Genomic DNA, 26642 nt, shown 5'->3' on the forward strand with positions numbered 1-26642 from the left:
GAAAATTTGTAAACCTATAATATTTAAAATGTACTAATTGTATTCCTGTCTCATCAATTGTGTATCAACATTGAAACAATATACTGTAAGTGAAAAGTCAATATATATCCAGCCACAGAATCGTTATCTAATTAAATCATGTCTAATTACAAGTGCTGTTTACAAAAGGAAGAAAGGTTAAAGAGTAGAACTGGATGTTAACTTGACATGAGACATTTATAATTTCTTAACTTTCCACTACAGAGGTTATAGAGGTTACCACAAGTTTATTGAACTTTAAGCAGTAAATTTACCGTAGAATCTGATTTTCCTGAAAATGAGCACTTAGGTGACAATACTAGGAATCCAACACCAAAACTGAAAATTAACACAGCATGATATGTACATACATCTTCCTCAGTGTTAGCCAGAGCTTTGATATTTACTTTATATTTTGGTTTTTTTTTTTTTCCCCTACAGTTTTGTTTTTCTTCTAGGAAATAATTATCCAATTTCAGGAAATGTAGAGTTCTATAAGTCAAGTTTTTCATAATTCTTTTTCATGCCATTAAAACCTAATCAGACTCTAAATAATTGTTTATAAGTAATCTAGGTATTTAGGAAATTATGAAGTTGGAGACAAGGAATTAGATTTATATTTTACCATACAGTTATTGGGGTACAGGACTCCTACACTGCATTTTACTCTTTTAAGTGAAAAGAGTGTATCTTATTTATATCTCTAGCCACCACAGAATCTAACACAATATCTCCTTCATAAAAGTAGACCCTCCATATCTGTCAAACCATCAAAATAAACTTTCAAAACGTAATGCCATTTTCCTATCACTTACTTTTTCCTATCACTTGCTGTTACTTCCTATAATATTCATCCATATTTAAAACAATATTAGCAATAACAAATGGAGCTTGTAAGTAAAACTTTGGATTACATTAAAAATTAGTTAAATTAGCCAGGCACAGTGGCACATGCCTGTAATCCCAGCGGCTTGGGAGGCTAAGGCAGGAGTATCCCAAGTTCAAAGCCAGCCTCAGAAAATGTGAGGCACTAAGCAACTCAGTGAGACCCTGTTTCTAAATAAAAAAATAAAAAATACAAAAATAGCTAGGGATGTGGCTCAGTGGTCAAGTGCCCCTGAGTTCAACCCCTGGTACCAAAAAAAAAAAAAAAAAAAAGTCAATTATTTTCCTACATCCAACAAATATTAAATTGCCAAACATTCCTAACAGATTAAATCTTTATGTAATGTAATTATAAAAGGCAATTATTTTGCACTTGATTATATTAATTTCTATTCCCCTCTGCATTCTTTTCCAAAATATTTCTGGGCAATTCTAAATTGCTTTAGCTTGTCTGAAGATATACAATCATTTCTAATACCATTAAACCTGGGGATTTATAACCAAACATTTTGATCCTTTTTCACAAGAAACATGTGGCTTTAAATTCACAATTTTTCAGCAAAGTATTCATAATGAAACTTCTCACAAATCTCTAAGAGAAAGCTCTATTGTAAACTTACCAGTTGTCAAGTCATATTAGTAGTTCTGGATGTTATGAACAGTACAAAATCAACCTTAAAATAAATATATTTCTAAATTTTGAATGTTTTTTTCTTCACAGGTTTTCATAATTTGTTCACTGGTACATGGCTTCTACTATTGCCCAAGATGTTTCACATTTAGTCTTCACTAGATGATATTTAGATTTTTCAAAAATAATTATCAGTATATGCTTTTGACCTAATTTACCAAATAATTATATGTTTTATACTAACTTGATAGTGGAAACAATACATGAGTTAAACATTGTTAAAAATAAAGCAGTATGGATGTATTTACAATTAAAATAATTTTCTATTGTCTTTCAAATTCCCTTATCTTCTGGGAGAAGGAAATCAAAAACAGTATAATAAGATGTATTTAATAATATGATCGATACAAACAAAGACAACTGACTTAGGGAGTTAACAGTAAGGATGTAGAGGGCTGGGAATATAGTTCACTTGGTATAGTGCTTGCCTCACATGCACAAGGCCATGGGTTCAATCCCTGGCAAACCCCCCCAAAAAAAAGAAAAGAAAAGAAAAAAGAAAAAACAACAGAAAACCAGTAAGTATGTAATGGAATCTATTTTAAATTGCTTTTCTTTATATAAAGTTTAGGCCAACCACAGTAGTGCACCTTATTACTATTCAACAGATTTATTCAAAGCAATGAAAAAGTTATTGCTATATATCATTGTTATTCAAACAAGCAACATACAAAATCTCATTTGATTTTATTAGTAGCTCCTGTTGAGTTCTAAGTTAGAAGAGACTAAAAATCACTTGCAAGGTTTTATAATCTGTGCAAATATTCCTAAAGCATGAATACTACTTTTTTGATTAAAGATGATTTTACATAGTTTTGTAGTACATAGTCAACTCTACAACAGGTAGTTTATGGAAGAACAAGGAAAACTGCGAATTACCTGGTTATAGTTTTTAAGAAATAACATATATGCTAACAACTGAACCTATGTTTTATAATTACAAATGGCTTCTTAACAATAGTTTTAGAATATCATGGCACTTAAGAATGCTGTATGAATTATTAGGAAAAATGTACAGTGGTCTTGCAGAGACTTTATAAAGAGATAGTGGGCAAGAAAAAAATTAAGAAAATAAAAACAAAATGACTACAGTACCCAAACACAAGTATCAACATCATAAAAAACTGCAAGTTAATGTGTTTAACACTTACAGACATTTACTAAAACATGCTAAAATAAAATAAGTTAACCATATCTTTTAAATAAGTGTTTACTGGCTAATGAAAACAATTTTGTTTTAAAAGATCATTTCCTTAATCAAAGCAGAACTAAATTAGAACCATTAGTCAAGTAAACATCGAGTTCCAGTTTTCCTCAATAACTTTAAAATATTCAGTTACCTAAGAAATGTACAAAGTAATGCATAACTGCCTAGGGCTTATATTTAATGCATATATTTCTGTTTTTCAGAAGGATGTAATCCAGCACAAGAACAAAGAAGACCAAAAGTGTATCTTTCTTTAAATCACTATTCAGTAACCATGAAAAACCTAACAGACCATTTAGATGATTTTTGGATGTTAACATTAGTGTACTCACTAACATTTTTAATAAGCACAAACAAATTAAGCCTGTAAAATGAAAAACACTATCAAATTATGCCATGCATGTCACCCCAAACATCCAAAAGAACATCTATTATAGCCTTGTTATATAGATCATACAGTTAGCACCATTTTTATATCTGAACACTTGGAAAATGCAAACAAAGATCTTAAAAAAAACTAAAATTATTATAAGTTTACATGAAAAAAATCAATAAGCACTAAGGTTGGTCCTAAACACTTTCAAATATTTACATCAACACTGGGAAGCCTGTTGTACTACTGAAGAAAAACTAAAACAACTGGTATGATCAGCTCATTCTATCCATGCTTATCATAGCACAGACAAGTAACTAAATTCATCCAGCATTAACCTGCACATATACAAAAGGCATAAACAGTAAGTATCTGGCTTCTTAAAACAGGGCCCCAAATAGGACAATAAAACCAGTTGTCTTGCAAATATATTACACCACTAGCCCTAAAACCAATTTAGCAGGAAGAATATTCAGATGATTCACTATGACATGTTATTTACAACCTTTAAAAGTACCAAAAGTAAAAGCAGCCCTTTGTTTTAAAAATGTGAAGCATATGAATTTACATACAACAAGCAGTATAAACAATCTGTTCAATCATTCAATACACTTCAGAATCTAAAGCCTCTCTCATCCTAGTAAATCATGATACATATCAAGGAAAGAGAGCTAAAAATAAAAAAATTAAAAAGCAGCAAGGTTTTCTCCATTTAGGAACATAAAACAAGTCTATGTCAGTCTTGGGAAAGAAGTGCACAATTCAATTGGCAAGGTCTTTCCTTTTTCTTCTTCTTCTTCTTTGATTATTGATTTACTGTGTAACCAAGAGCAATCAAAACTACTTGTCAATTCAAAGTACCCAGCAAAACTTTGAGTCTTCATGCCACTTCAAGTTAAAATAAAAGCACTGTAGCTTTTAGTTTTCAGAAAACTGGACATCCTTTTGTGTGGCACAAGTTTCACTACCACATGATTTCCAGGAGTTCACTCTTATCAAAGTGCGGTTAATCCAAAATTGCATCGACAGTATATCATGCCTGCTGAATCCAGCCACGTATCTGAGATAGGGTCATATTTCTGCACTGTGTTCAGATAGGAAGACCCTGAGTGACCCCCAACTACATAAAGGTAGTTATCAACTACTGCAGCACCAACTCCTAGAAAAGGTAGATAAAAAGAAGACATGTTAGCTATGAAGTCTATTTTTTCTAAAAACCAATGTGTACTTTAATGTTTTCTTAAAATATATTTCAACACTCTAACAAGCAACATAGAAATAGAAAAACATATCCTTAACATAAGAGTCAAATTATTCTTTTACCTCTGCTCTCCAACCCTAATCTCCACACCCCTGCCCCCAACAGCAAAGTACTATTTAAATTTTGATTTTTAATTAATTGTACACATTCACAGGGTTCAATGTGACACTTTAATATACGTACATAATGTTTAATGATCAGATCAGGGTAAACTATGGCAGAAAAGTAATATTAAGGCATTTCTATATGCTTTAAAATCCATTTATATTTATATATTTTCTAGAAATCATGCATTTTATCAGGTTTTCAAATATACTGAACTATATAATTTATGCGTTTAAAAATTATCCTTTATATATTATTATATATAGTTTGAAAAAAAGAACATGTCTACACAAAATTTTAAGTTATTGTTTTTAAGGCTTTCCCTATCAAGAATGCTGAAAAAACTAATTACAAACAAACTCTGAAATGGTTAACTCCATTTTGTTCTGTTAATTTCCTTTTGATATTTATGTTTTAAGAGTTTCTTTAACTTAAAGCCTGCCCCTTAAAATAATGTCATTTGAGTTTGGGTTAAAAAATAACAATTTTCCTTATTTTCAAATGATGTATTTGTTTTTCTTTAGGAACCCTGAAATCCAACCCCTTTTCTTATTAACTGTGTCCCTTGGGAAGGACAGAACATTCAAAAGTAAATGTATGAATCATTGATGTACAAAATAAAATAGAACAATATAAGGAGTGTGTGTGTGTGGGGGGGGAGGTAGGTTGGGATTATAAAACATACAAATTGATGAGATCTATTATATGGACAAAAAAAAAAAAGCTTCTAGAAAGATATATTCTATTATCAGCATTTCCCAAAATGTGTTCTTTCAAGTTTGAGAAAATGATAATATACCCACAGGTATATTAAAAGCACAGTTAAGAAATCTATGTTGTTCTGCCTATCTAGTTGTTTTTCAAGTTTATAACAAAAAAAGTTTTTCTGGAAAAGTAATAGCCTTGTTCTTCTATGGAACTACTATTCCAAGAGCATCACTGTAGAAAGCACAGTCTTATATTTTTATAAATTCATAAATTATTATTACCTGTTCTAGGTTCTTTCATTGGTCTACACACAGTCCACTGATTTTGATGGGGGTCATATCTTTCAATGCTTGACAAATGTGAGACACCATTATGTCCACCCACCACAAAAATAAAGCCTAGCATGACACCCACGCCAAAGTGAATCCTTTTATCAGCCATGGATGCAACCATCTCCCAGGAGTCTTTACTTGGATCATAACGTTCCACACTGCAAAAATTCACATGACAAAAGAATTAATTTACAGATCCTCTGTCACATTTTCAACCTGCCATGGTTTTCAAAGTTCAATAAAGAAACAGATACAAACCAAGAGTAGTCTATCCCAAATATTTAGATTTTTGCCAATAAGTTTACAGAATTAAAAGTTTACCTTGTGAATAGGGTTCAACAATAACTGTTTGCTATTCCATTATACAATCATTCTTTGGTATTCATAAGGAATTGGTCCCAGAACCCAAGTGGATACTCAATCCTTTATGTAAATGGTGTAGCATTTACACCTAACCTCCCATATACTTTATCTCTAGAATACTTACATCTAATTTAATGTAATGCTATGTAAACGGTTGTTGTATTATTTAGGGAATAAGAAAAAAAATCTGTACATGTTCAGTATAGATGCAATATTTTTTCAAATATTTCTCATCCATAGTTGGTTAAACCCACAGATGCTGAATCTGCAGATACAGAGGGCCAACTGTACTGTTTCAGAAACAGGTATATTAAAGGCACAGGACTTAGAAGACCTGGGTTTAAGTACACACGCTGCATTTCTAGAGCTGGACTAGCCCTACCACTGTGGCTCTGTGTAAACCTGAATACACCATTTCATTTCACCTGAAAAAACAGCACAACTCAAAGGGTTCATATAATAAAATCAAACAAGAATGCATTTGAAAATTACAAATATTTTTAAGAAAACTAAGGATACACAGATAAGGAAAAGAGAAGAGAAGGAAGGAAGAGCAGTGTTTTTTCTCACAGGATAATTCATGTGATTTCAGTACAGAGCACACTACAGATTCCATAGCACAAACTGGTTAATCATAATAATTTCTGATTGATTTAGGAGAATTTAGGATTAAAGTTAGGTATGCATCCAGAGAACCTGTGGTAGTTCCAAGTTTGTTATGGAGACCCATATCAAATCAGAATTTACAAAAAAGCTTCTTCAGACCATTTCAGAATATTTTTAAGACTGTTGTTTGCCCTGAAGGGGCACAAAGGCCCAAAGGTAAACTTACTGAGCTTGTTTTGGTTCTGATCTCACTTTCTGAAAAAGGCTTAGGCATTTGAGATGCTGTTAAGCTCATTCTGGAAATCATAATAGAGACTAGATAACAGTGTTTGTGAAAAGATTTCATGATAAACCCATTAGACCAAAATCATGGGACAAGAAAAGTTGATGAACTCTAGCAACACATTAAAAATCCAAGAACATTATCTCAAAATTAAAATACGTAAATCTTTTATTTTAGAAGTTTTTGCCAGAAGTTTTTCAAAGAATAGAAATGCTTGTTGGGGACCCAAGTACTTTTCATTCAACTAAAGGATCAAAAAAGGAGGAATAGTTTAGATTAAACTGAAATAATGCTTTTTAAACTAAGAAATACTATTGTGCCAATCACTTTCTCAAGTGAGTTAAATACAATACTCCCTTCTTTAAAACACTAAAAAAAATCAATAAAACACAGACCACTCCAATTATTAAAGATAAAAATCTTTAGAACATCAATTTTCAACAAATGTGCAGGATTATGATTAATATTCCATATAAGCACTAACTTTTTTCTCATACATATTTCTCCTTTATTCAAAGAATATATCACAGAATACAGAGATCTCTAATTCAGATTTTAGCACAACCAAAACACATGTATGATGTAACATGAAAATATGTCTTAATCATAGAATAAGAATCCACCAAGGAATATTTAAGTGAGACTTCAACTTCATAATATAATATTGTATTGTCCTATAGGAATTATATTTCCATATCTTTATTCTATTAAGCAACATAATAAAGACCATATACACATATACACATGCACATACATACACCACACGAAATCTAAAAATTGCCTAAATCTTACTCTTACATTTTCTGAGTTTTAAAATGTAGACCATTTAAACAGAATGACTGAGTGTTAATTTAATACAAGGGATGTAATCTTAAGTTTCTTTGAATTGCCATATAAACAGTTACATTTAAGAAGCAGGTTAAATTCTCAAATGCCTATCAATATCACTTAAAAAATTAAAAATGAAGCTCATTGAAACATACAAATTATTTAAAACTCAGAAATTATTATTAATAATCCCTTTTAAAAATCTCCCAACATGTACACAATTTAATTATTAATTTAAATACCTGTTCATGTGAGCAGGACCATACCCACCAATGGCATATATCATTCCATCCAATACAGCTGCAGCAAAACAACTTCTTGTCGTAGTCATTGGTGCCACAGGTTGCCATTTTCTTATTTTGGGAATATATTTCTCTACAGATTGTAAATAAGATTGTCCATCATATCCACCCAAAGCATAAAGTTCTCCTGCAAGAACTACTACTCCAAGGGTACTTCGGCTCTCATTCATTCTCTCTAGTGAAGTCCAGGTATTTGTATCAGGATTCCAGCATTCTACTGAATTTTCATGTTTTCTGATAGTGACACCAGGACGCACATTAGTTTCAATACCACCTATAACATACACTTTTTGGTCTAAAACACATATTCCAAATTCATAGCGAGGAATGTTTAAGGGTGCCAAACCAATCCAAGAGTCACTTTGAGGAAAGTACATCTCCACACTAAAGAATAAGCAGAAAAAAATAAATTTTAAAAACCCAAATGGCCCATAAATAAAAATATGTTTAATCTTATCAGTAACCAGGTACATGCAAATTAAAGCCACAACAAACCATGATACATCTTCCAGACTGGCAAAACTGTAAAGATGATAACATCTCTTGGCAAGAATGTGGAGGAAGGAATGCAGATTGTTAGTAAGAGTGTTAACAAGTACAAACAAATCTGGAAAACAATTTCACACTATCCAATAAAGTTCAAGATATGCATGTGCCTTTACTCATCAATTTCATTTCTATGTGTCTACTCTGCTGAACATTTACTGTAGTCAGTTTTGCAGTAGGAAACATATACAGAAAAGTTCTTTGGAGCACAATGCAATAATCCATCAAAAAGAGAATAGTTAAATAAGGTGTAGTATATCTGTCCCATGACTGAACAATTTTACTCTTAAATAGGTACACAAGAAAAATGCATATATTTGTATATGTACAAGAATGTTCACTGCAGTATTATTTGTAATCACCAAATATTGGAAGCAGTCCAAATGTTCATCAACCATATTTACAGCAATGAAAATGAACTGAATACAGCCACATGTACTTGGGGTGAATCTTACATGTATTTTTTTAAATATTTTTTAGTTGGACACAATATCTTTATTTTATTTATTTATTTTTATGTGGTGCTGAGGATCAAACCCAGGGCCTTGCACATGCTAGGTGAGCACTCTATTGATGAGCCACAACCCCAACCCCTTATATGTCTTTTGAGGGAAAGATGATAAACTCAAAATAATATATTTTGCATAATTTCATTTATATCAAGTTCAAAAACATGGAAAACTAATCTCTGGATTAAAAATGTAGATAGTGATTATCATTGGGGTAGGACAGAGAAGAAGCTCCTGAGTGCTATTCTATTTTTTGAACTGGTTTGTACTGCTCACTTTTATGATAATTCATTGAGTGGTACAAGTGGAATTTACACTCTTTTCTATTTATGTGTAAGACTTTAGTATTTAAAATAAAAAAATTTCATTGTAAAAGAAAAAATTATGCTATGCTAATACACCATGTCAGTGAAAGTGAATGAACTATTTCCTCATGCAATTGCACAAGAGAATTTCATTTACTGCTCAGTGAAAAAACATCTCCAAGTATATATAGCACTTCCATTTATATAAAAATGTATAAAACCTGATAGTAATTGAGGTTCATTTGACAAGAGGAAAAATTATAATGAAAAGCAGAAGGTTAATACAGAATAATGTTTACTTCTTGGGGAGAGAGGGAGATGGCAAGGAGATATGTAGGGTCTTCAAACGTATTTTTAATATCTATTAAGCTTGTTGGTATCTGTCTTAGACTGTTTTCTTGCTAATAACACAATATCACAGACTAGATAAGTTATGAAGAAAAGACAATACTTTTGACCAAAAGCCATCTTTTGATGGCTTTCTCATTGGCAGTCTGACCTGTGTGTGTGTGTGTGTGTGTGTGTGTGTGTGTGTGTGTCTCTCTCTCTCTCTCTCTCCACACACTGGTCATTTCCCACTTCACCAATATTCAATCATGGTGACTCCACCCCAATAACTTTATCTAATTCTAATCACACATCCCCCACCCTCCACCCCCCTCCAAAGGTTCTCTCTCTAAAAATCATAGTCAAATTAAGTTCCACATCATCATTTCACAATATCAACTCATGAGCCTTTGGGAGACACACTCAAACCATATTATAAACCATATTATTCTACCCTTGGCCCCCAAGGTTAATGTCCTTCTCACAAATGCAAAATGCAATCATTCCATCCCTTCCAGTCTCCAAGTTTTAGCTCATTCCAGCATTAATTCAAAAGTCCAAAGTCTCATCTCCTTCCAGCTGTGAGCCTCTGTTTAAAAAAAAAAAAAAAAAAAAAAAGAGAGAGAACAGGCTACACTTCTAAGTTATAATGGCAGGCTGGCACAGTGGCTCAGGAGGCTAAGACAGGAAGATCAAGAGTTCAAAACCACCTTCAGCAATTTAGTGAGGCCCTAAGAAACTCAGTGGACCCAGTCTCTAAATAAAATACAAAATAGGGCTGGGGCTAGGGCTGAGTGGTGGAGTGCCCCTGAGTTCAACCTCCAGTAACTCCCCCAAATAAAGTTATAATGGCAGGACTGGAATAGGATAAACATTCCTCTTTCTAAAAGGGATAAACAGACAAGTAGAAAGGTGTAATTGGGCCAATTATGCCAGCAGGGAAGACATTAAACCCCTAAAACTCCAAGTCCAGTCATCTTGTGCATACTGTAGCAGGGGCCCCATGGGTTAGGGCAGCCCTGCCCCCACTGCTTTGCTGATTATAGGTCAGCCACAAGTCCCAAAACTCAATAATGCAATAGTATAAGAGTATATATTCTTTTTCCAGTATGATCAAAGTATTTTGATTAACTTCATAATTATCAAATGCCTACTTATAATCAGTTTTATTATTTAGCTAGATTTTAAACTGTGAATTTGTACCAGTGATATAACAGGGAACAATTTGAGTTTAACAAGATGAGTTTCATTGAGGAAATAGGGATAAACCTTGAATGGAGAAATTTCAGAGAGCAGGAGATGAGGAAATAAACAGCGAGTATAGGTAATTTTTCTAATTATTATTTTTTAAATAGAAAAGTAAAATGGACATGAGGAGTTACAAAGTGAAACACAGAAAGACTATGAATGCCAGAAAAATTAATCTGGGAGTTTAGATTATAAAATGTTTGTATGTTCACGGCAAAGATATGGTACACTGTGAGGTGATGATATAAGAGAAAGACAAGATAAGTAGAAGAGCAAAATATTTGCATAAATAGAAGGAATGGCCCAGACCTAGTGGTACACACCTGTAATCCCAGTGGCTCAGGAGGCTGAGGCAGAAGGATAGCAAATCCAATCCTCAGCAACTTAGTGAGTCCCTAAGCAATTTATTGAGACCTGCTCAAAATTAAAAAAATAAGAAAAGGAGTAGGGATATGGCTTATTAGTTAAGCACCCCTGGGTTTAATCCCTGATACCAAAAAGAAAAATAAAGAAAAAGAAAAGGAATGGAATCTAGTGAATATAAGAAGTAGAAACATACCTTATATATATAATCAGAGATATGATAAATTATGGTATAATGGTGTATTAAGAATTGTAATGCAAAAATAAATAAATAAATAATTAAAAAAAAAAGAAGTAGAAGGGTTAGCCTTTATTAGAAATAACAGTAGATTTAGTGATGGGAAGATGAGATAGTTTTCTGGTGGCTTCTTATCTTCTTAATAGAAAAAGGAATAAGGTAATTAGCTAAGAGTTGGAAATACCTGGGATGTTTTTAAAGAGAAAACAGGTGATGTGAGATAGTCCTAGGAAGTAAAAGAATAAATTGAGGAAATTAAAAGTTAATTGCTGGGGAATGCCAAGGTCCCTAAGTGAGATAAGTTAAAATGGGCATGTATATTTCTTTTTTTTTAATATTTATTTTTTTTTAGTTTTAGGTGGACACAATATCTTTATTTTATTTTTATGTGGTGCTGAGAATCCAACCCAGTACCTACTGCATGCTAGGCGAGTGCACTACCACTTGAGCCACATTCCCAGCCCAATATATTTCTTTTAGTTATAGATGGGTTCGATTCTTAGCACCGCATATAAATAAAGGTCCACTGACAACTAAAAAAATATTTTTTTAAATCCTTAAGGGGAGGGGCTGGGGATGTGGCTCAAGTGGTAGCGCGCTCGCCTGGCATGCGTGCGGCCCGGGTTCGATCCTCAGCACCACATACAAACAAAGATGTTGTGTCCGCCGACAACTAAAATAAATAAATAAATAAATATTAAAAAAAAAAATCCTTAAGGGGAAAAAATAATAACTGAAGTTATGTTTTAAGTCCAGTTCCTGTTGTAACAACAGAATACCACCAGGCTAAGTAAATTACAAATAACAGAAGTTTATTTTAGTTATTAATTTTTATGTGGTGGTGAGGATCAAACCCAGTGCCCCACAGGTGTTAGGCAAATGTTCCACCACTAAGCCACAACTCCAGCCCCAGGCATGTGTATTTCTTTGCCACATTCCAATGCTCAGGTACAACCATGGCACAAGTGGATGTTGTGATTTTAACTAGATGAGTGTGATGAAGGAACACAAGGGTTAGGGAGCCATGGTATATTCAAAAGTTATGACAATGTTGTTTCTGGACTCTAAGGTAGGAAAGCAGAAAAGATGAGAACATGTGGTGTGTGACAAGCAATCAATTCTATCAACTCATTATAGGGCCAATGGATCAAAAATCCTTAAGGAGAGGGCTGGGGTTGTAGCTCAATAGTAGAGTGCGCTTGCCTAGAGTGTGTGAGGCACTGGGTTCGATTCTTAGCATCACATATAAATAAAGGTCCATTGACAACTAAAAAAAAGATTTAAAAAAAATCCTTAAGGGGAAAAAATAATAACTGGAATATGTCTTAGTCCAGTTCCTGTTGTAACAACAGAATGCCACCAGGCTAAGTAAATTACAAATAACAAGTTTATTTGGCTCACAGTTCTAGGGGCTGGAAGTCCAAGACTGAGGGGCTGCACCTGCTGAAGGCCTTCTTGCTGCACCTGGAAGGCATCACATGGTGAGAGAACACACAAGGAGAGAGAAGGAGGAAGACAGGGAGAGGGAGGAAAAGAGAGAGGAAAAGGAGCCAAATCTCCCCCTCTTACATCTAACTCACTCCTGAGATAATGGCCTTAGTCCATTCATGAGGGTGATGTCCTTAAGACCTAGTCACCACTTAAAGGTCTCACCTCTCAACACTATTGCACTAAGTTTTTAACATATAAATTTTGGGGAGATACATTAAAACCATAACATTTCACTCTTGACCCCCAAAATTCATGTCTTTCTCATGACGCAAAATACTTTCATTCCATCCCAATAGTTCCAAGAGTCTTAACTCATTCCAGGATCAAATAAAAAGCCCCAAATACAGAGTTTCCTTTAAATCAGATATGGATAGGTCTCAAAGCATGAATCCTTCCACCTGTCAGCCTATCAAATCAAAACAAATTGTATAGTTCCAAAATACAATGGTGGGTCAGGTGTTCTCATTCCAAAAAGGACCAATACATAAGAAAGAAGTAACTGGTACCAAGCAGCCCCAAACCCCAACAAGGAAAACAACAGTAAGTCTTAATCTACCTTGACTCCATGTTCTGTAGCCTGGGCACACAGTGGCAGAAACTGGGACCTCAAGGCCTTAGAAAGCCCCAACCCAATGGCTTTGCTGCATTCACTTCATCTAGCTCTTCTCATGGTTGGAGGCTAGAGTTTTGTGCCTGTACCTTGCTCAGGCTGGTATTGCATGTTGGTACTTCTACAGTCCTGGAGTCTTGGTAGTGGCCCCACTCTCATGCTTTCACTAGGGATTACCCTAGTACTGACACTCTGTGGTGGTCTAGTTAACATAGCTTCACTAGGTATAACCTTGCTGAGGGTTCTGCAATAGCTTCACCTCCAACACTATATTTCCACTCAGAGTTGCCCTAATAAAAACTCTCTACAGTGGATTCACCCCTGCCACAAATCTCTGTGACCCCAAACAGTCCACAACATTCTTGGAAATGAAGGTGAGAAGGCCATGTCCCCATAACTTTTGCATTCTGAATTTGTACAGAATTCACACCCCTGAACACTGCCAAGGTTTACCACTTGCACTAGCCACAGGGTTGAGATACAGCTGGCTCTGCTTGAGTCAAAACTGGGACAGCCAGTGAGTGCAGTGCTGGAATGATATGAGCAGATATTTGAGCTGGCTATAGGCAATGGGCTGTCCTCACATGTCCCCCAAAACACTCTGTCTCCTAGAGCTCTGGGCCTGTGATAGAAGTGGCAGCCTCAGTTCTCTAAAATGACTTCCAGGTCTTTCTCCCCTCGTCTTGATGAAAAATATCTGGCTCCCTTCTATACATGCTAATCTCTTTAGCTAGCAAGGCTATCACTAAGCCATAGCTTTCATTTGTTCTTTTTTTTAAAAAAAATATTTTTTTTAGTTGTAGGTGGATACAATGCCTTTATTTTATTCTTATGTGGTGCTGAGGATTGAACCCAGTGCCTTCCACATGTGAGGCGAGCACTCTACCACTGAGATACAGCCCCAGCCCTCATTTGTTCTTTTAAACACACATTTTCAATTCTTGGTATATAATCAAACTAATCACTTGTTCAAGAAATCTCATTCTCCTTTTATTCCTGCCTTTCCTGAACATCCTTTCCCTTTATCCATCCAAACTCTGTCCTGTCAATTTCCTCTCTTAAAACACTTTTTAAATTATTGCTCTCTTGGGCTGGGGATATAGATCAGTTGGTAAAGTGCTTGCCTCACATGCACAAGGCCATGTGTTCAATCCCCAGCACCACCAAAAGAAAAAAAAATGTTGCTCTTATCTGTCTTTACTAGTTCTACCCTAATCCAGGACCTCATAATCTGTTGACTGTGTTTCTATAATACTCTCTGGTCTAATTACTGTGGTGTTAATCCTGGTTGCTCAATCTTTCTCTGCAATGTAGCCAAAATGACTTAACAGACTAATCTTGATTGTTTCAGTACCCTATTTAAAATAGTTGTGCAATACACATAAAAATCTTCTTTTTATCATGACATATAATAACTTCTTTGATTCAGTTCACATTCACCACTGTTTGAATTATTAATCAGAACTGTATACTTCCCAATACCAAACAGCTTTTACTTTCCTGCATAACTCATATTATACCATGCCACTGTCCTTGGTCATGAACTTCTATACAAAATTTTTCCTAAATTCATTCATTCATCCATCCATCTATTTATTTATTTATTATTGGTCCTAGGGTTTGAACTCAGGGGCACTTAATCACTAACCACATCCCCAAGCCCTTTTTATTTTGAGACAGGATCTCTCAGGATCTCTTAATTTGCTTAGGGCCTCATTAAATTGCTGAGGCTGGCTTTTAACTTGTAATCCTCCTGCCTTAGCCTCCCAAACAGCTGGAATAACAGGCATGTGCCACTGCGTTCGGGCTCTAAATTCTTCCAATGGGAGAAACACCTATCCCTAATACTTCCACAGAATTATCTTTATCACTGAATTAACACTATGTATTATAATTACCTATGCAAATATTTTCTCTTTTACTAAATGAGATTGTTGAAGGCCCATATCTAACAGTGTGATTAGAATTTTTTGAAGAATTAAATTGAATGATCATTCAGGTTGGTTCCAATTTTTCCAGTTATAAATAATGCTGCAATGAATAGCTTTGTGCAAATGATATTTTTAATTTTTAAATTTTATTATGATAGATTGGAAGACAAAAGAATTACTGGGTCTAAAGACAAGAACAGTTTTTATGACTCTTCAATAACTTATGTTCATTATTTTAAATATTTGAGAAACCAAGAGGCAACCAGACTTTTAAAACATAAATTCACATTTGGAATTTTTTTGCCATTCTATTAGTCATTTACTTCACGCCAATAATCCATGTCTTTTAAGAACAAGAACTAAACAATTAATATGTGAAGCTACCACAACTAATGCTTTACCTATAGACTAATCTCAACAATACTAGTTTTAAGACTACAGTTAAAATGTATAGTAAGAATTTTTTTAAAAGATTCAGAATATGAGTTGCAACATCATTAGTTTCCTACGACTGGAGAAAGAAAAGCAATCTACCAAAGTTTTGGAAATTGCCAGAAAGAAATGCACAGCATTATCGAAAAATATCAAACAAAAGTTTGTCTTAAGCAAATTCTATCCAAGGAAAAAGCAAAGATAACATCACACTACATTTTCTAAAAATCTAAAAGTTATTTGCATCATCAAGGACTGGCAAATTCTAAAGGTAGATTTGGACAGATGTGACAAACACCATACTGCCCGTGAAGTCTACATATCTACCTTTGCTAGATCTTTGATAGTCTGGCAACTCCTGCTCTAAGTTAATAGAAAAGAAAGCATTGTGGCTGAGGTTGTGTCTCAGTGGTAGAGTGCTTGCTTAGCATGTGTGAGGCACTGGGTTTGATTCTCAGGACTGCACACAAATAAGTAAAACAAAGGTCCATTGACAAATAAAACATATTTTTAAAAAAAGCATTTATTACTATTGTTTTGAAGAACATAAATTGCACATAAAGTCCTCTCCCCGCCTTTTTTTTTTTTTTTTTGGAAGTGGGGAACTGATTGAGACCATGGATGTTCTGACACTGAGCTACACCCCAAGTCTTTTTCATTTTTATTTTATTTTTTGTCTTGAGACAGGATCTTGCTAAATTGCTGAGACTGGCCTAGAACTTGTGATTCTTCTGCCTCAGTCTCCTAAGTAGCTAGGATTACAGGTGTGTGCCATCACGCCCAGCTTTTTTTCACTTCTTTGTTTGTTCTTCTAAGGATCTGTTTCATTCATTCAAACCCACATTCCTGCCCCCCAGATTGCCCTCCTCACAAGTTCTTAGCTCTCTACTTTAATATATTCGGATGTAACTGACAATAATAAATCTCCCCTCCATGCTGGTCTGACCCAAATAAAGATGTAAACGGTTCCAGAAAAAAATAAAATAAAATAAAGACATAAAATGGAAGAAAAGTTAGGAGTAACCAGGATGAATAAAGGTGTACACTTGGGAGGGAAGGTTAATAATTGAGAGTATTGTAGAGAATGGATGACAATGTGATTAAAATGACCACATAAATATTCTAGGAGGAAAAAAAAAGCAGCAAATAAAAGTAAAACCAAATTATTTTTAAAATACAGAAAATCAGCACATTTAAAAAGCACAAAAATCTATAAATATCACTCCTTTAACAAAGCCTTCTATTTACCTATCCAAACAGGCAAAGAGTCCAGATTTTCCTCCTACGGCACAAAGTACTTTGGGAGCACAGCGAGGTCGCGTCATCAAGACTGTCTGATGAGAGAGTCTATGTTCAGGCATAAAGTGGTACTTTAAAGCTTCATTCAAAAGATGTTTACAAGTGCGATCATCACGAATAAGATGATTTGCTTCATATAGCCTAGTGAGAAACTTAACACTCAGCAATGGTAATCGTACACTGTTTAGTAGCTGTGCTAAGTATTTCTGGCGTTCTTGTACATCATACTTGATCCAAGACTCTAATGCATAAAAAACAGTCTCTTCAGTAGCTACATTCAAACAGTCATTGGAAACAATTTCATCCAAATCTGCATGTGTAAGCTCAAAAAACTCTTCTGTCTGGCATACAGCTTCAAAATTCTGGCATATGTATTTAGTGGCTGCCAAATAAAGGTCACGGCAACCATATGTCTCTGCAAAACGAGATATTCCAATACAGTTCCCAGGATCAAGCTGGCTTTCAAGAAATGCACAACATTCTTTCAGGACAAGTTTTATCTGAAGTAGGTTTGCTGCTGGAAGGAGAGATTCAACTGTATCCTGAGAAATAAAAACAGTCCCTGTATAGGCATATTCCACAATGGCCTGGAGAGCAGTTTCATCAATGGATTGAAATTCAACCTCACTGTTTTCTTTTTCAGAAAGGTTTCCAGTGAACATAGCTTTGAAATACGGGCTGATGCTAGCAAGTACCACTTTGTGAGCATAAATTTTAACATCACCTACACGAAGAATGATGTCACAGAGTTCGCGGTGCTGACGAAGAAGATTCAAGCCCTGAAGAAGTTGTTCAGAATGTAAGTGGGCTAAGTTAGCAAGCATGTAGGTCGGGGATGTGTGGTCCATCTACAGAAAAACAAAAAGCATGGACAGTTACTTCAAAATAATCATGCCAGTATGATTCTTTGTTTTAAATAGTACAATGAAAATCAGATTTATAGTTCATTTTCCTGTATTCTTTTGGTTTTAAAATACTTAATATTAGAACATAAGCTTTCAGAGTTAGAAGGGATTTAATAGTCATGCAATTCAACTCCTTTCTTGCAAGATGGAGACTCAAAATGTTAAACACTATATTCCAAGCCATGAAAATCTCTGGACCATGGACTTTTCGATCAAAACTCTTGCCAAAAACACTGTTCCTTCAACAAATTCAAGTCTGAGCCAGGGAAACAAAATGCTAACGTGTCGGGGGAACCTTGTTTACAGCAAAATTAAGTTTTGAAACAACACTATCTATTTGGCTATTTTCTTAATATTAGTAACTGTAATTGGAAAAAATTCATGTTAATTCAAAAACTTTACAACAAAATTCAAAACTTATAAGAATGTAGATGACACAATGAAGACAGTAAGAAATCATAAGCAGAACATTCAAAAAATATGGGATTGTATAAAAAGACCAAATTTAAGAGTTACTGGGATAGAGGAAGGCATAGAGTTCCAAACCAAAGGAATTGAACAATCTATTCAATGAAATAATATCAGAAAATTCTCCAAACATGAAAAATGAATTGGAAAACCAAATACAAGAGGCTTACAGGATGCCAAAAGTACAAAATCACAACAGATCCACACCAAGGCACATTATAATAAAAATGTCTAGCATACAGAATAAGGAGAGAATTTTAAAAGCCATGAGAGAAAGGAATCAGAATACATATAGGGGGAAACCTGTAGAGAATCAGATATAACTGTCTTACTATTACTGTCTTCTTGATGGAGTCTGCCTGCAAACGGGATATTCTGTCAAGGTATAGATAGGTAACTGGACATGCTTGAAAATGGGGTGTCTGCTGTCCTTGGGAGGGCCTACTTGCAAAAGAGAGGCCCCATCAAGGTTTAGATAAGGTAACAGCGGACATGCTTGAAAACGAGGTGTTTGCTGTCCTTGGGAGGACTTGCCTGCAAACGGGATGTTCTGCCAAGTGGGCTAGGAGGGCGCTGAGAAAAAATTTTATTATCTGTTCTTAACAAAGAGCAGAGCTCAACATACTCCGGGCCGAGAATAGATTAGCCATGAGAAGCGGGTCACTTCTGATTAGAAAGTAAAACTTCTGTATGCTCTGTTTAATCAGCTGAAAGACCTGATTTATTGATGTTGGAAGGCTGCCTTCTTTGTTCACAATACTATAAAAAGATTGCTTGTACACAATAAAGGACTTTTTTTCTGCTGCTGCTTCTCTTGCTCTGCTTCTTCTTTCTTTTCCCATGCTGACCTGTACGTAAATTACTGCAACAGAAACCAATTAAGTTATGAGCAGATTTTTCAACCCAGACCTTGAAAGCTAGAAGATCCTGGAACAACATATACCAAACTGTGAAAGAAAATGGACGTCATACAAGAATCTTGTATCCAAAAAAATTAAACTTTAGATTTGATGATGAAATAAAAACCTTCCATGATAAACAAAAGTTAAAATAATTTACAACTAGAAAGCCCACACTACAGAACATCCTTGGCAAAATATTCCATGAAGAAAAAATGAAAAACAACGAAGAAAATCAGCAGAGGGAGATATTACACTAAAGAAATAACTAATCAAAGGAGAAACCAAGTAAAGTTAAATACCAAAATAAACCAAAAATGGCTGGGAATACAAGTCATGTCTCAATAATAACGCAAGAATGTTAATGGCATAAACTCACCAACCAAAAGATATAGACTAGCATATTGGATCAAAAACAAACAAACAAAAAGACCCAACAATATGCTGCCCTCTGAGAGACTCATCTCATAGGAAAAGAGCCACAGACTAAAGGTGAAAGGTAGGGAAAAATCATACCACTCACATGGACTGTGGAAGCAAGCAGGGGTTTCCATCATCATATTAAATGAAGGAGATTTCAAGCTAAAATCAATCAAGGGGATAAAGAAGGTCATTTCATATTGCTCAAGGGAACCATACACCAACAAGATTTAACAATTATAAATATATATGCCCCAAACAATGGAGCATCTATATTCATCAAACAAACTCTTCTCAAGTTCAAGAGTCAAACAGACCACAACACAATAATTCTGGGTAATGTTAACATACCTTTTTCACCACTGCATAGATCTTCTAAACAAAAGCTGAACAAAGAAACTCAATATAGAACTCAATAATACAATCAATAACTTAGACTTAACTGACATATATAGAATATTTTATCCTTCAACGAGTGAATATGCTTTCTTCTCAGCACCACATGGATCCTTCTCTAAAACAGACCATACAGTATGCCACAAAGCAACTCTTAGCAAATACAAAAAAGTAGAGATACTACCCTGCATTGTATCAGATTACTCAAAATGAAATTAGAAATCAATGATAAAATAAAAAATAAAAGCTACTCCAACACCTGGAGACTAAATAATATGCTACCGAATGAACAATGCATTGCAAAAGACATCAAGGAGGAGATTTGAAAATTCTTAGAGGTAAATGAGAACGCTGATACAACTTATTGAAATCTCTGGGACACTACAAAGACAGCTCTAAGAGGAAAGTTCATTGCATGGACTGCATTCTTCAAAGAAGAAAAATAAATGAATGACTCAACAAATAAATGACTTAACATTACATCTTAAAGCCCTAGAAAAAGAAGAACAAACCAACACCAAAAGCAGTAGAAGACAGGAAATAATTAAAATCAGAGCTCAAATCAATGAAATTGAAACAAAAGAAATAACTGAAAAAACTGACAGAACAAAAAGTTGGTTCTTGGGCTGGGGATGCGCGCTCGCCTGGCATGCGTGCGGCCTGCGTTTGATCCTCAGCACCACATACAAACAAAGATGTTGTGTCCACCAAAAACCAAAAACATAAATATTAAAATTCTCTCTCTTAAAAAAAAAAAAGTTGGTTCTTTGAAAAAAATAAATAAAATTGACAAACCCTTAGCCATGCTAACAAGGAAAAGGAAAGAGTAAATTCAAATTACTTACACGATGAAAAAGGAAATATCATGACAGACACTACAGAAATAAAGAAGATAATTAAAAATTATTTTGAAAACTTGTACTCCAATAAAAATAGAAAATATCAAAGGCATTGACAAATTCCAGGAGTCCTATAATTTGCCCAAATTGAGTCAGGATATACACAATCTAAACAGATCAATTTCAAGCAATGATGTAGAAGACACTATCAGAAGCCTACCAACCAAGAGAATCCCAGGACCGGATGGATACACAGCTGAGTTCTACAACACCTTTAAAGAAGAACTAATACCAATACTCTTCAATTTATTTCAGGAAATAGAAAAAGAGGGCCATACCAGTGGCCTCATAGAATGAGCACTTCCAAATTCATTCTATGAGGCCAATATCACCCTGATTCCAAAACCAGTCAAAGACACATCAGAGCAAGCAAACTTCAGACCAATATCTCTAATAAATATAGATGCAAAATTATCAATAAAATTCTCGCAAATCAAATACAAAAACATATCAAAACGATAGTGCACCACGATCAAGTGGGATTCATCCCAGGCATGCAAGGTTGGTTCAACATACAGAAATCAATAAATGTAATTCATTACATCAATGGGCTTAAATAATCATATGATTACCTCAATAGATGCAGAAAAAGCATTCGACAAAACATAGCACCCCTTTCATGTTCAAAACATTAGAAAAACTAGGGATAACAGGAACATATCTCAACATTGTAAAAGCTATCTATGCTAATCCCCAGGCCAACATCATTCTATTTTTTTTCTTTTTTAAATTAATTAATTTATTTATTTATATGGGGGTACTGAGGATGAAACCCAGAGTTTTGTTTTTTTTCCCAAGAGTAAGTACTTTGTATTTATTTTTATGGATTATTTTTATTTTTTTTATTGTTGATTGTTCAAAACATTACATAGTTCTTGATATATCATATTTCACACTTTGATTCAAGTAGGTTATGAACTCCCATTTTTACCCCGAATACAGATTGCAGAATAACATCGATTACACATCTACTGATTTACATGTTGCCATACTAGTGTCTGTTGTATTCTGCTGCCTTTCCTATCCTCTGCTATCCCCCCTCCCCTCCCCTCCCCTCCCTTCTTCTCTCTCTACCCCCTCTACTGTAATTCATTTCTCCCCCTTGTTTTTTTTTCCCTTACCCCTCACTTCCTCTTCTATGTAATTTTGTATAACCCTGAGAGTCTCCTTCCATTTCCATGCAATTTCCCATCTCTCTCCCTTTTTTTCCCACCTCTCATCCCTGTTTAATGTTAATCTTCTTCTCATGCTCTTCCTCCCTACTCTGTCCTTAGTTACTCTCCTTATATCAAAGAAGACATTTGGCATTTGTTTTTTAGAGATTGGCTAGCTTCACTTAGCATAATCTGCTCTAATGCCATCCATTTCCCTCCAAATTCTGTGATTTTGTCATTTAGTAATGCAGAGTAATACTCCATTGTGTATAAATGCCACATTTTTTTTATCCATTCGTCTATTGAAGGACATCTAGGTTGGTTCCACAGTCTTGCTATTGTGAATTGTGCTGCTGTGAACATCGATGTAGCAGTGTCCCTGTAGTATGCTCTTTTTAGGTCTTTAGGGAATAGACTGAGAAGGGGAATAGCTGGGTCAAATGCTGGTTCCATTCCCAGCTTTCCCAGGAATCTCCATACTGCTTTCCAAATTGGCCACACCAATTTGCAGTCCCACCAGCAATGTACAAGTGTACCCTTTTCCCCACATCCTCGCCAGCACTTGTTGTTGTTTGACTTCAGAATGGCTGCCAATCTTACTGGAGTGAGATGGTATCTTAGGGTGGTTTTGATTTGCATTTCTCTGACTGCTAGAGATAGTGAGCATTTTTTCATGTACTGGATGATTGACTGTATGTCCTCCTGTGAGAAGTGTCTGTTCAGGTCCTTGGCCCATTTGTTGATTGGGTTATTTGTTATCTTTTTTTTTTTACTTTTTTTTTTTTTATTATTGGTTGTTCAAAACATTACAGAGCTCTTAACATATCATGTTTCATACATTAGATTCAAGTGGGTTATGAACTCCCATTTTTACCCCAAATACACATTGCAGAATCACATTGGTTACACATCCACATTTTTACATAATGCCATATTAGTAACTGTTGTATTCTGTTGCCTTTCCTATCCTCTACTATTCCCCCTCCCCTCCCCTCACATCTTCTCTCTCTACCCCATCTACTGTAATTCATTTCTCTCCTTGTTTATTTTCCCATTCCCCTCACAACCTCTTATATGTAATTTTGAATAACAATGAGGGTCTCCTTCCATTACCATGCAATTTCCCTTTTCTCTCCCTTTTCCTCCCACCTCATGTCTCTGTTTAATGTTAATCTTATCCTACTGCTCTTCCTCACTGCTCTGTTTTTAGTTACTCTCATTATATCAAAGAAGACATTTGGCATTTGTTTTTTAGGGATTGGCTAGCTTCACTTAGCATAATCTGCTCTAGTGCCATCCATTTCCCTGCAAATTCCATGATTTTGTCATTTTTTAGTGCTGAGTAATACTCCATGTTGTATAAATGCCACATATTTTTTTATCCATTCATCAATTGAAGGGCATCTGGGTTGGTTCCACAGTCTAGCAATTGTGAATTGTGCTGCTATGAACATCGATGTGGCAGTATCTCTGTAGTACGCTCTTTTAAGGTCTTCAGGGAATAGTCCGAGAAGGGCAACAGCTGGGTCAAATGGTGGTTCCATTCCCAGCTTTCCCAGGAATCTCCATACTGCTTTCCAAATTGGCCGCACCAATTTGCAGTCCCACCAGCAATGTACAAGTGTACCCTTTTCCCCACATCCTCGCCAGCACTTGTTGTTGTTTGACTTCATAATGGCTGCCAATCTTACTGGAGTGAGATGGTATCTTAGGGTGGTTTTGATTTGCATTTCTCTGACTGCTAGAGATGGTGAGCATTTTTTCATGCACTTGTTGATTGATTGTATGTCCTCCTCTGAGAAGTGTCTGTTCAGGTCCTTGGCCCATTTGTTGATTAGGTTATTTGTTAACTTATTGTCTAATTTTTTGAGTTCTTTGTATACTCTGGATATTAGGGCTCTATCTGAAGTGTGAGGAGTAAAAATTTGTTCCCATGATGTAGACTCCCTATTTACCTCTCTTATTGTTTCTCTTGCTGAGAAAAAACTTTTTAGTTTATGTAAGTTCCATTTGTTTATTCTTGTTATTAACTCTTGTGCTATGGGTGTCCTATTAAGGAATTTGGAGCCCGACCCCACAATATGTAGATCGGAGCCAACTTTTTCTTCTATCAGACGCAGAGTCTGTGATTCGATATCAAGTTCCTTGATCCACTTTGAGTTAACTTTTGTGCATGGCGAGAGGAGGGAATTCAGTTTCATTTTGTTGCATATGGATCTCCAGTTTTCCCAGCACCATTTGTTGAAGATGCTATCCTTCCTCTATTGCATGCTTTTAGCCCCTTTATCAAATATAAGATAGTTGTAACTTTGTGGATTAGTCTCTGTCCTCTATTCTGTACCATTGGTCCACCCGCCTGTTTTGGCACCAGTACCATGCTGTTTTTGTTACAATTGTTCTGTAATATAGTTTGAAATCCGGTATCGCTATACCACCTGATTCACACTTCCTGCTTAGAATTGCTTTTGCTATTCTGGGTCTTTTATTTTTCCATATGAATTTCATGATTGCTTTATCTATTTCTACAAGAAATGCCTTTGGGATTTTGATTGGCATTGCATTAAACCTATGGAGAACTTTTGGTAATATCACCATTTTCATGATGTTAATTCTACCTATCCATGAACAGGGAATATTTTTCCATCTTCTAAGATCTTCTTCTACTTCTCTCTTTAGGGTTTTGTAGTTTTCATTGTATAAATCTTTCACCTCTTTTGTTAGGTTGATTCCCAAGTATTTTATCTTTTTTGAGGATATTGTGAATGGAGTGTTTTTCCTCGTTTCCGTTTCAGAAGTTTTGTCGCTGATATACAGAAATGCCTTTGATTTATGCGTGTTGATTTTATATCCTGCCACTTTTCTGAATTCATTTATTAGTTCTAGTAGTTTTTTTGTAGACCCTTTTGGGTCTTTTAGGTATAGAATCATGTCATCCGCAAATAGTGATAATTTAAGTTCTTCATTTCCTATTTTTACACCTTTAATTTCTTTCGTCTGTCTAATTGCTCTGGCCAGTGTTTCGAGAACTATATTGAATAGAAGTGGTGATAGAGGGCATCCCTGTCTTGTTCCAGATTTTAGAGGGAGTGCTTTCAATTTTTTCTCCATTCAGAATGATGCTAGGCTGAGGCTTAGCATAGATAGCTTTTACAATGTTGAGGTAAGTTCCTGTTATCCCTAGTTTTTCTAATGTTTTGAACATAAAGGGATACTGTACTTTGTCGAATGCTTTTTCTGCGTCTATCGAGATGATCATATGGTTCTTACCTTCAAGTATATTTATGTGGTGAATAACATTTATTGATTTCTGTATATTGAACCAGCCTTGCATCCCAGGGATGAATCCTACTTGATCATGGTGCACAATTTTTTTGATGTGTGTTTGTTTCCAATTTGCCAGAATTTTATTGAAGATTTTTGCATCTAGGTTCATTAGAGATAGTGGTCTACAGTTTTCTTTCTTTGAGGTGTCTTTGTCTCGTTTCGAAATCAGGGTGATGTTGGCCTCATAGAATGAATTTGGAAGAGCTCCCTCTTTTTCTATTTCCTGAAATAACTTGAAAAGTATTGGTATTAATTCTTCTTTAAAGGTTTTGTAAAACTCTGCTGTATACCCATCCGGTCCTGGGCTTTTCTTGATTGGTAGTCTTTTGATTGCTTCTTCTATTTCATCCATTGATATTGGTCTGTTCAAATTGTGTGTATCCTCCTGACTCAGTCTGAGCAAATCATATGACTTAAGAAATTTATCGATGTCTTCACTATCTTCTATTTTATTGGAATATAGGTTTTCAAAATAATTTCTAATTGTCTTCTGTATTTCTGTAGCATCTGTTGTGATATTGCCTTTTTCATCCCGTATGTTAGTAATTTGAGTTCTCTCTCTTCGTCTCTTTGTTAGCATGGCTAAGGGTCTGTCGATCTTATTTAGTTTTTCGAAGAACCAACTTTTAGTTTTGTTAATTTTTTCAATAGTTTCTTTTGTTTCAATTTCGTTGATTTCCGCTCTGATTTTAATTATTTCTTGCCTTCTGCTACATTTGCTGTTGTTTTGCTCTTCCTTTTCTAGGGCTTTGAGATGAAGTGTGAGCTCATTTATTTGTTGGTTTTTTCTTTTTTTGAGGAATGACCTCCAGGTGATGAATTTCCCTCTTAAAACTGCTTTCATTGTGCCCCATAGATTCCGATATGTTGTGTCTGTATTGTCCTTTATCTCTAAGAATTTTTTGATTTCCTCCTT

At 35.0% G+C, this 26642-nt stretch overlaps 1 protein-coding gene across 3 annotated transcripts in view; it reads right to left on the bottom strand.

Moving 5' to 3' along the window:
* Nucleotides 1-2113: 2113 nt before the first annotated feature.
* Klhl28 (kelch like family member 28) overlaps nt 2114-26642 on the bottom strand; it is a 45041-nt gene continuing 20512 nt past the window's right edge. For all 3 annotated transcript variants that reach the window (XM_076850236.2, XM_076850237.2, XM_076850238.2), the window contains exons 2-5: nt 17211-18109; nt 7903-8346; nt 5530-5738; nt 2114-4333 (exon numbers count right to left, since the gene is read on the bottom strand). In XM_076850236.2, coding sequence (XP_076706351.1) covers nt 4170-4333; nt 5530-5738; nt 7903-8346; nt 17211-18109 — 1716 coding nt within the window. In that variant the 3' untranslated portion in view covers nt 2114-4169. The remainder of the gene's footprint in view (nt 4334-5529; nt 5739-7902; nt 8347-17210; nt 18110-26642) is intronic.

Source organism: Callospermophilus lateralis, chromosome 3, assembly GCF_048772815.1.
Source record: "Callospermophilus lateralis isolate mCalLat2 chromosome 3, mCalLat2.hap1, whole genome shotgun sequence".
Lineage (NCBI taxonomy): Eukaryota > Metazoa > Chordata > Mammalia > Rodentia > Sciuridae > Callospermophilus > Callospermophilus lateralis.